An 11,752-nucleotide genomic window follows, 5' to 3' on the forward strand; every position below is an offset into this window, starting at 1 on the left:
TGTGATGTGATGACGTGTAGGTACAAATAAATTTATCGATTTCTCCCGCAGAAAATTTGAAATGTCTGTAACTTTTTAGAAAGATTCCTACATGAACTTCGAAATTCCAGGATACATTTATTGAAGATAATAAATACATCCACCATCAAGTTGGGAGCTTTATAATAGTCTCAGTTTAATTCAAATGGTACATTGCAGCTAGCAGTTCAAAACCAAACATGTTGCCAAGTTATGCATAATAGCTGACAACCATGAATGATACTTCATAAAGTAAAGGCAGAGCGTCTTCTGTGCTATGTTTTCTGGGTTGTATTGTGAACAGTTGAAGACAGATCAGGCCTCCTCTCTGTTTAGAGAAAAAACACTATGTGAAACATCACCAGAGATACTTTCAGATTCCAGGGTACCTACTAGTTCTTTCTACTCACAGATTTGGGGGTTTTACATGGGGGTAAGGACTGAAGAGAAAATTGTCCCAATTTTCTGAAAACCATTCTTATCTATGAGCGACTATAAACTCAACTGAAGTCTCCCATTCCTCTTTTACCCTTTGTGATTTTTTCTCTCCTAGAGCACTCCCAGTGAATGTTGGCCTCTCTTAGTTCTATTTAGTACAAAAAGCATTTTAAACATAGTTATTCTCTCTAGGGAGTAATTTAATCCTTGAATTCCTATTCTTCCGTAATGATTTCTAAAAGATTATAAAGAATATTTCTGTACAAACCCTGCAGCCCAAAAGTTAAATGACCTGGAAATACACTCTTTCTTGAAAATGACAGAAAGCAGCAGGGTACAGAATGCGGCTGATTGCAATGTGGCGTATTTTCTAAAGCTTACGTATTAGCTGACGCTCAGAACTAATTGCTTTACTGAGTGTGAAATCACCCACAGCAATTTTTCAACAGCTCGAACTGTTTAACAGAATTCGACCTGAAGAATCTTGCTTTCAGGAAAACTGTACGTACTACAAAATGATGTTAATTTCCTAAGGGATTAAATGATTGTCTATTACATTATATACGCATTTGAAAGAAGAGCGTGTGTTTTTACAAAAAGTAGATAAGTAAATATTTATTATCTCCAGATTTTAGGGGCTTCTGGGATATGTATATATTGTATTATATTGTGATTATAGAAATTTTACTTCATAGTAAGTTTTTAAGTATTTTGTTAACATGTTTAGCAGTATACCTTAAACAATGGCTTGCTCTTACCACGTCTTAAGAATGTGAATATAATAAATTACCCAAGTCTATGTACCTTGTATGCTGTGCACTTCAAGTAATTAGAACTGTGCACTTAGAGCAAACTCTTCACAGATATGCAGTATTTCACACAGCAGATATTTCTAGTCATAATTTCCATTATTTCATAGAGAAAAATAAGGTTTCAAGCCGTACCATTGTATCACATGTGACAAAACATCACCATTAACTGGCTTATCAGATGTTTTATAGAAGTTACCTTGGAATTTGTAACTTGTATCCCTTACAACAAGAGTGTACTTATATTTTTAACCCCTCAACCTAACAAAATATTTTAAAGAATTTTTGCTCTAATAGCTCAAATGTGCTTAATAATGTGGACAGAAATGGCCCAGATCGCTATCAGATTGAGTTGTAATTCTAGTCCATGTTTTTTGCATCTGCACAACAAAGTGCAAGTTACTCTTTGATGGCATGTATAATTAACTTCTTTTTTCACAATTTTCTATGCCACAAATAAGCAGGAGACTTAAGTGTGTTGACCGCTTTAGTTGGAACTATTCATTGACTTAGTGTTGTAATGAGGAAAGTATTTTTTTGTGTTGTTTATGATTTTATAATATTTGATATGTTTCACAAAGTGAAATCTGCCTTTGAGGAAACTGAAACATACAAATATTCTTCAGTGATAGCATTTCTCCATTTCAGGTTAGAATAGCCCTATCAATCACTCAGAGTATTATAAAGACATGACTCACATGCTGTTTGGGAGTGTCTCAACTTCCTTTAAAAACTACCTAGCTAAGAGTCTTTCCATTAGGGCAGGTAATTAATGTACAATAATCTTTTCTGAGCCTTGCCAGATCTAAACAGCAGGGTTCTCTTTCATCTTAAGGTAAGAATTAATAATAAATAATTATGGTAAGTAGTAATTGCTACTTTGGTTAGCATTGTTAGAAGCTACTTGTTCTCTCTTCCTGCACATCTCAAGCTAGGCTGCTTGAGAATGATTTCTTGTAGACAGGGCTTATTCCACTGGCCATAGATACAGTTGTTCAGCACTTCCCACCCTCATATCTTGGTGTCTGTTTCCTAATTTTGCTAGTTGTTAAGTGCTTGGAGTAAAGCAGCAAGGTTTGCCACAGACTGAGGGGTTTTTGGGAAAAGAAAGAGCCAAACTGGATCTCTGAATGAAGTTTAAGTATGGATATGTGTGTTCCTCAACTCTGCAGCTTCCAGGACAGGATAAAGGCCACAAGAGGATTTTGATATTTAATAATGGAAGTAAAATAGGTAACAAATGGAAACTATGTAGTAACATTACATCTCTTCCTCAAAGTTATGTACAATAAGAAGCAGGGCAGAGCTGTTGGAGGAATGCTTCTGCTGTCTTAAAATGTGGCATGTGTAAACTGGTCACCAGTACTTTCTCTGTTCTGCAAGGGGAACTGCTGCAAAACTGCACAAAGCATGTTCTCTGCAGGCAAGCACTGAGCCAGGTTTTTGAGCTGTATTGTTGTTTTGTTTTAGCCGTGCCAGATGTGTTCTTACACTGATGCTGAGCTGTACCCAAGCAGCTTTATGTGCCTCTAGGTTGGCATCTGGGCTCAGCCAGCATTTTACTAATATGCCTTCACAGACTGCATGCTGGAGCTGGACATACACAACCGTGGCAGAGCAAGCCAGGTCTGCTGCAGTGTTGAAGCTATAGTCATTGCTCACTTTTCTATAGCCTTTGGGAAAACAGCATCTCCAAGTGATGTGGTAGATTTGTGTAAAATTGAGAAAAGAAAGCTCATTATTTCCTTTTTGTATTCTGTATCCATAAACTAATCCAAGTGGACAGGAAATGATTCCTATTGTTTCGGCAGATGCTTGCTGCCTGCCTCACCAGCCAGTCCAGAACACAAAGCGTAATGAAGGCAAGAAATACTGTTTACTGTCATCCACATCATCAGCAGGAGTGATTTCTGGCTTGAGCTTAAGATAATTCAGATAACAATTGTTTTTCTGTGATAACATCTCAGTGACCATTGTAGAGATAAAGGGAACTTACCCCCATTAGCTTTGGGAAGAAGAATCTGTTGTAAATTCAGCACAAACCTGTGCAAACTGGATGTGTAGAAGAGACACAGAGATATTTGTGGTGGATTTGAGATAAAACTAGATCTTGTACAGTTTGGAAATGCACCTCAGGTACAGCCATTTGCAAGTTTCTTCAGCTACAAAAATCAAAATGATTATTTCTGGAAGAAGGGAAAAACAGAGAAGTACTTATTTAGGGATGGTGCTTCAATGCTTGTAAATGAGAACAAGCACAAGAACTGGCCAGGCATGAGTCTGCTGTAAATTATGTGTCCCATTTGTGACCCTCTGAAAAGGACCTGCCTATTAAATAGTATAATTGGGATGTTGGCAATCAGGGCAGCTCAAAGTAAAAATCCCTCCAGTATTGATTTTTAAGTCCCAGATGATAGAGATACAGTGATTTCGTTCTTTCCTAATTGATTATTTGGCAGATATATATATATATGGGGTTTTTTTTTGTTTTTTTTTCCCTCCTCAGATAACAACATTGGAATTTGATTACCTGAGTGGTATTTACAGAAGTCTGTAGACTTGTTCACACCACAAATGGACTTGTGCTTACACCACGCACATGTTCAGTCTGAACTTCATTCCACCTCCAGTTATTTCTTTCTATCTCATCAAAATTAACAGAAGTGACCAATGCTGCCCATCCAACTCCATTTTTATATTACTGTGTGTTTATCTTAGTCTGTATTATGCCGAACATATTTTTGTGTCTCTTCCCTCAATGCATCTCTGTCCATGGGTCTGTGCACTAGATGCTGCTGTCCATGGGCTGGCTTCTCTGATGCGCAGCTGTGCCCTGCATGACAGAGCTTCACTGGAGCACAGCGGCCAGGAGCATGTGCTCTTACAGCAGGGTGTCAGGTGCCAAAGAGGTGTCATACAATGAATGCTGTCTGACTGTATGACAGGGTCAAAGCTCTGTGACCAGCCAGCCAGGCTTACCAGCCTGTCCAGCAAAAACGCGTCCATATTGCGTGGTACATTATTTTATGGGGGAACGTTACAGTTGAGAGGTCTGATTACACTGCTTTCAGGTCTGTTTGAGCTTGGGTTTGGATGTACTCCAACAACCACTGCAACTTACTTCTCTGCCCTCCTCCTCCCCCCCAACATTCTTTCACTTCCCAGCAAACATGGAGTTCGCTTGTGATATTACAGGGACAACTGGTCTTTGTAGAACTAATTATTGTGTTTAGTCATGCTTGTGCTCTAAAGGAGATATTCATTTAGAATCTTAGTTTACTAACTCATTAGTTAACTTATTTACAAATTAACTTATTTACATATTAACAGCAGCAGCTTCCAGTCCTTTCTGAAAGACTCAAACGCCCTCTTTCAATGCTATTGGGACCAAAAATATCCATGACAAGGAATCATAAAACTCAGCATAATTTGATATCATTTCCTGGCAATATGTTGATTTCTAAGTAGAAGATCAAGAATTTGCAGTGATTTGATTTGGTTTTGATCATAACTTAAGAGGCCTGTGGTCAGTTTGCATAAAAGAGAACAAATATGCTACTGTGTGGTTTTTTTCCAGGATCAGGTGCTGGTTGGTACATTCAGAATTAGCAATAATAAGCAGGGCTGAACTTCACTATTATAAGCAATTGGTTGGGGGATTGTTTTTTTTTTCCTCAAATAGTTTCTCAGAGGTCTGTGGCAAACCTGCCATGTTTCTTGGTGCCTTTATCTTGCTAGTAGCATCTATTCCTCTCATAACCCAACACGCCTTCTGGTTTAAAACCTGTAGCTGATCCACCCAGAGTTCTTTCAGAACTCATCCATTCCAAGGCTTTTAAAAAATGCTTAGTTCTTGAAAATCTCACAATGGGCTGTGCCTGTTCTTGCATTTTTCCTCATTTCAGTTCAGATATAGACACATACAGAATCTGTATCAAACAAGTGGGGAAATTGTCCATTTTCTGACACCGAATATCTGCTCAAGTATTTGCACTGGATTATAATCAAGCTTTGGTTAAGCAGATTAAGTAGACAAAAGCAGTGAAACTTCAAAGGCTGACCAAATGTGCTGAGTTTTTATTTCTCGTGATCTGTAGTGCCTGCTTTTGCCTTCCTCTCATTAGCACTGAAAAAATAAACCAGTGGAGCATAATGTATTGTCCAACTGTAGTTCCTATAGTGACTGAGCTCTAGTGGGTTTTTTTAGGTGTGAGAATGTACTGTTTTGAGGGTAGCTGTAGATAATAGACTTCCTATCACAGGGTTTTTAATAATGAATGCACAGCTGAGAGCTCAGCTGTAATGTAGACCTCATTTTAGATACCAAGATGTAAAAGCTTCTGTCCAAACACAAATATTAAGTCTGTGATTTAATCCAGCAGCTAAGTAGTTGTTTTCATGTGAAGCACATGAAATAGGAAAATTTGTTCTTTGGCAAGCTGTGAAGTAAAGCAATAATCAGTGACATGGTGTGAAAATCTGAGTTGTTCTGATATTCTAGCTTAGATTCTCCAGTGTTTTCTACAGAAGAGTTAAATGTGAAGCACCTGTTGGCAGCTGCATTTTGGAGAATGCATCCCATGCTGTGAAACTGATTTGGGCATTTCTATCAGTGGGTCGATGGTTTGCACACAGAAGTGCGAAAACTCCTTCAGACAAAAATAAGGTTCTTATTCAACGAGGAAAAAAAGTTGGATAAATACTGTGACCATTGTTTAAGGATCCTGTTATGCTTGTTTTATAACTTTAAAAGATCATAAGCTGGTATGGTGTTTGTAAGCACATGTAACACCACTGAATGTAATTGTAAAAGGGCAGTGAGTCTGGATACTGTGTGGTTTAGGATTCGTTTATTCATCATGCTGTAGGTTATGCAGCACTTACAGGACTACGCTGTTCTCTAAACTATTACCAGACAGGCTGGCAGAGTTCTCTTCTGACATATATCTGCCATTTACTTTGGTCAGGACACCAGTAAAGTTTTCACTACTTTTTGAAGGAAGTCCACTTTTTTTAAGTGACTGAGACATGAAAGTTCACTTCATTTTTGGTGTTTTGTTTCTGCAAAAATTCCTTTTCTATAGGGCAGTTTGAAACAAAACATACGGCTTTTGCTTACTACTTGAGAAATGCATTAATATTAATTCCTTAATTCAAACTTAGAAGCAGCAGCTTTCATCAGTAAATCAAGTTTATTTACATCATAAAATTGTGAGAGTGCTTTAACATTTCTATGCCTTTTCAATTTAAAAGTTCTTTCTGAGTTTTCGTTATAAAATTTACTACTGAATGTTTGTTTAGTATGGCAATCATGATGGTACTTTGCCTTACTGATGATGGATGGACAAGCTCAAAAGTACGGGAAACAGGCCTGCAGCCATTTCTGAGCCCACAGCCTTCAGCATTCCCTGACCTAACCGGACTGCAGTTCTGCTGTAGGCTTTCTAACCTCGTTGCACAGATCGACGGTTCTGTTCTAGGTTGCCTACTCCTCATGTTTTTTCAATGGTTGTGAGATTGGTCGAATTTAATCTAATTTACAAACGCTCTAACATGGGAAATTTTGTCTTCAAGGTTGTTCTTATTTTGTGTCGCGACTGTCACTGTTGTTGTGGAGTTTATACTTTTTCTGTCAAATGTCATTCACTTTCTTCCTCCCAAGTCATATGCTACGGAGTTAGGAATGACTTTAGATTCCTAAACTAAACTAAACTAAAGAGGAAAATAGGAATCTGAGATTATTAATCAAACTAGGGGAAGTTTTTGGGAAATACTTTCTTTGTACAAAGATTATTACTAAATTATTATTTGGATGAAATTCTATCTATCTTTTTATGTTGTAGCTTATGCTGTATTATTTCTATACTACTTTGAGTCCATTTACTGATGGCTAAATTAGAAAGGAGAAACTGCATTTTTGGTAGAGCTTCAGATACCCTTTGTACCATCAAAACAGGCATGTTTGTGCTAAAAGATTTTTACACACGTTCAGGGCTTGAATTTTGTTCAAGTCACAGAAAACTTACATCACATACTTGCTTCATGGCTAGTAGTACATTGTGTTTAAAGCTGATGTACTGAATAGTGCTTGGATTTAAAAATAGAATGGAGATGTTGCTGTATTTGTTGCAGAAATATTTAATTGTTTTTCCTTTTATATTTTTCTCTCTTTAAGGGTCAGAAGGCTTGGATAGAGAAGACCTTTTCAAAAAGAGAATGCATTTATGTAATTGCCAACAACAAAGACATTAGCAGGTAACATTTTAAATTTTTACCTTAGCTGGCAGAAAAGCTAATAATGATGAAACTGGACTTTATCTGTGTTTAGACAGGTGAAAGTGGGACCAAGTTTACTTATTGCACTTAAAATGAGATTGATAGACAATAAAAGTGCAAGCCATGATTTCACTCTGGTCCATGCAGAGCTATGGGATATACCATACAGACATGATAAAGTTGTGCAGGAGGGGCAACGAGCAGTTAGTTCTTAGTATTGCAAATGAGAGCGTAATTTCATACAGAATTTTGAAAGCAAGGATGCACTATTGTGTGTTGTGATGTAAATGATACTGTTCTTCATGGCTCTGGATGTACAGCATTACCAATAACAATACTATGCAAGGAGGAATGGATTTCTTAGTTCAGACATTAAGTGCTGCTGTGTGATAGCTGTGTGAGCTATCTAGATTGTAGTCCAAGCTGTTTGGATAATGTGACTGTTCGTTCCATGCTAGCTGTCCCCTCTGAGTATGAAACAGATAATCACTGCTCCTGTTCTGCTCTCTTTGTCTTCTTCTGTTTTTTAGCTTAGAAATTCCATCCTGATTCTTATAGAAGTACTGTCCACGCCTATAAAGAAATGCTTGTGGGCTATTAATTCTGGCATTTCTGTGTAGGTAAATGTGGCAGATATGACCTAGAGGTGATTCTGTAATCCATGTGGATCCAGGCATGGTCAGCTCCATATCAAGTTTATGATTTTATTTTTTATTTTTGAAATCACAAAATGATTCTGAAGATACTGTGTTCAAATTTACTTAAAATTTTAATTTTCAGGTGCTGCTGTGGCCAGCTCATTAACCAGCATATTCCACCTCCTCCAAGTACAACAGCTAATAAAAATGGAGAAGAAACAAAGCAAGTGGAAGCTCAGCCAGAGAAGTGGTCTGTCAGCAAACACACCCAAACATACCCAACTGATGCCTATGGAAACCTTGAATTCCAAGGAGGAGGACATTCAAATAAGGCCATGGTAAGGCTGTAGTCCACTCTATGATACTCATTTCATATGCTAGCTTAAATAGAAACATGTCAAGATTTCAGCTTGCACAATTCGTAGTTTGTGGAAACCAAAGGAATTCACTTCCTAAGAAAGATGTGGACAGGATGGTAAAAAAGTGTAAGCAAGAGAGAAGTGCAAAGGAAAAAGTAATATCTACCTAGAAAGCACCTTAAAATTTCTTGAAGAAACACCTTCACTAAAGTTACTGTTAGTAAACATCATCTGGGAAGGCATGTAATGCCTAAGATTCTGTCTGTACTAGGCTTGTTAGACTGTGGGCCAAATAACCCAGGCTGGATATACGTTCTTTTTAAGATTTCATGTCTAATAAGAATAGAAATGAATCTAGCTTTCCTAAAAGACAGAAGCCTGTTGGAGCTGGAAAATGGACCTTTAAATTTTCAGAGCAGTGGAAGGAACAGCATTCAAGTTTCCACAAAAAATCTCTTTCTGTGTTGCTGCTCAGATCCAGACCTGGATTTGTTATTTTTTATATTTGCTTCCATATCTCTCTGCTAAGACTGCCAGTTGAAACAACTCACTGCAAAAATTTGTCTAAAGTATATAGGAGGGTTTGACTTCTGTTAGTGCTTATTGGTTTGTTTTTAAAGCAGAAATAAGTGCTAGTTTGTTCCATAGTTTTATTTCGCAGAGTAACAGTTTGAAAACATGTTACAAAAGCATGTGAGTAGTGAAAGCTGTTCTTTCAGACGTGGAATACATATATCCCCAGTGAATGGTATAAATGTAACATAGGCCTCTTATTTCTCATAATGATCGTTGTCAAACCAAGATTTTTAGGAATGACTGAAAAAAAACAACTTCCAGTCATTTATAACAGCTAGCTTCTAACAGTGTAGGTTTGTTACAAGAGCTTGCTCGTTGTCAGTTTTGAAGGAAAGGAGAAGAAAAAGCAGTTCTTTCAAATTCACCTTGTTACCAGTAAATTCCTAATAGCAAAGCATTTCAACCTATTTCTACTAAATAGAAACAGCTGATAAAATTAACCTGTTGCTTAAAATTTGTAAAGTTATTTTGAGATAGGGGGCTTAATATAATTATTCTGTGCTTAGTCAAGGGTCAATTTACAGAATAGACATAAAGATAATATTATGCATTGATCTTTTCAGTATATCCGTGTGTCATATGACACCAAACCAGATTCTCTGCTGCATCTCATGGTGAAAGACTGGCAACTAGAATTGCCCAAACTCTTAATCTCTGTCCATGGAGGCCTCCAGAACTTTGAAATGCAGCCAAAACTGAAACAAGTATTTGGAAAAGGTCTGATAAAGGCTGCCATGACCACCGGAGCCTGGATTTTCACTGGAGGTGTTAGTACAGGTAAAAAATTACCAACACTTCTAGTTTACATGAGAATTCACTGGTTTTCAGTTACTATTCTTTCCTAAAGGCATAAGATTTAAGAATTCATGAATGAGTTATTAGCCACTAGACTAAAAAAAATAGAACTGTTATGATTTGCATTAATCTACCCAGCCCAGACAGTAACATATTCCTGTGTCAGTGTTGATTTGCATTAGTCTGTGTTTCCTCTGAGAAAGGTTGTCTTTGATTTTAGTAGCAAGGAATCTACCACTAGATATGGTACATTTTTTCCAGTGGTTGATTTGCCTCTTTCTGTTGGAGTTCTTTTCAGATGCTACTTTTTTCCAGAAAAACAGGGATTTCAGTGAGAAGAAGAAAAAATCATTATTTGATAATCTGTCTTGAGAGGGACAAGATTTAATTCAATGAAATCTATCCATAGGTGTCATTCGTCACGTGGGAGATGCCTTGAAAGACCATTCTTCAAAATCCAGAGGACGAATCTGTGCCATAGGAATTGCACCATGGGGCATTGTAGAAAACAAGGAAGATCTGATAGGAAAAGATGTAAGTTTTTAAGGACATTAATGTGTAATTAGCAATGTCAGCTCGGAAAGCAAATGGGATCCTGGGCTCCATCAGGAGAGGGGTGGTCAGCAGGGATAGGGAGGTGATTGTCCCTCTCTACTCTGCTCTTGTGAGGCCCCATCTGTTGTACTGTGTCCAGGTGTGGAGCCCTCAGTACAAAAAAGATATGGAGATTTTGGAAAGGGTCCAGAGGAGGGCACAAAGATGATCAGGGGGGCTGGAGCACCTCCCCTATGAGGACAGGCTGAGGGAGTTGGGCTTGTTCAGCCTGGAGAAGAGAAGGTTGCGGGGTGACCTCATTGCAGCCTTTCAGTACCTGAAGGGAAACCTACTCACAGGAGGGGAGTAAACTCTTCGAAAGGGCTGACAATAGCAGGACTAGGGGAAATGGATCCAAGTTGAAAGAGGGAAGATTTAGGTTGGATGTTAGGGGGAAGATCTTTACTAGGAAGAGTGGTTAGGCCTGGAACAGGCTGCCCAGGGGGTTGTGGATGCCCGTCCTTGGAGGTGTTAAAGACCAGGTTGGACGGCCCTGGGCAACCTGATCTAGTAAAGGTGTATGTTTGGTGGCCCTGCTAGGCAGGGGGGTTGGAACTACATGATCCTTGAGGTCCCTTCCAACACAGGTCATTCTGTGATTCTATGATAATGTCAGCTGAGTAATGAAATAGCTCATCTATTTGGAGTAGTAATTTTCACTATCTCTAAAGTGTCGCTGAAATTAGAAAACTTCTTAAAGGAAAGCTGTTGTTTAAATATATTTGACAGTATTATATATATGACTGCAAAGTATACCCAGAAGTAGTGAAGCTTTCATTACCTTCATTTGAAGTCCTCTCTGGTAAAAGTTTGTTTTAGGTTCTATCTTCAGTGTGTCTACAGTGAGTGCTTTATGAATTATTTAAGTGCTTTTATGTGTAGAAGTCTTGCATTTATTGTAGAAGGGTACTCAGCAGCGGTATATTAATTACTGGTGACTCCAACCTGGAATGTAATTCCTAATACACTGAGAGTAAAAAAATATTATCAAGGAGGGTACATCAGTGAGAGTAGAAGAAAAAGTAGGAGAACTTAAAAACACGACTGTTATCTCCAGTGAAAAACACTGCTGTGAAGAGTTCAAGTTTTGAGTGTAAAGACAAGCTTTTTTTCTAATTCTTCCATGTGTTCAATTATAAGCATCTGGTTGATTTGTTTCCTCTGAAGGTGTGTGCTTTTGTTGAACACTGTGGGGGATTTTTATGTTTATTTCATAGTTCTAATCCAGGTGCACCTAATCTTTTGACAG

General features: G+C 38.0%; 1 protein-coding gene across 4 annotated transcripts in view; it reads left to right on the forward strand.

Moving 5' to 3' along the window:
* Positions 1–11,752, forward strand: part of TRPM1 (transient receptor potential cation channel subfamily M member 1) — a 92,038-nt gene that overhangs the window by 43,172 nt on the left and 37,114 nt on the right. For all 4 annotated transcript variants that reach the window (XM_032446871.1, XM_032446873.1, XM_032446874.1 and 1 more), the window contains exons 5-8: positions 7,441–7,520; positions 8,322–8,517; positions 9,678–9,891; positions 10,319–10,443. In XM_032446871.1, the coding sequence (XP_032302762.1) occupies positions 7,441–7,520; positions 8,322–8,517; positions 9,678–9,891; positions 10,319–10,443 (615 nt within the window). The remainder of the gene's footprint in view (positions 1–7,440; positions 7,521–8,321; positions 8,518–9,677; positions 9,892–10,318; positions 10,444–11,752) is intronic.

Source organism: Coturnix japonica, chromosome 10 (genome assembly GCF_001577835.2).
Source record: "Coturnix japonica isolate 7356 chromosome 10, Coturnix japonica 2.1, whole genome shotgun sequence".
Classification (NCBI taxonomy): Eukaryota; Metazoa; Chordata; class Aves; order Galliformes; family Phasianidae; genus Coturnix; species Coturnix japonica.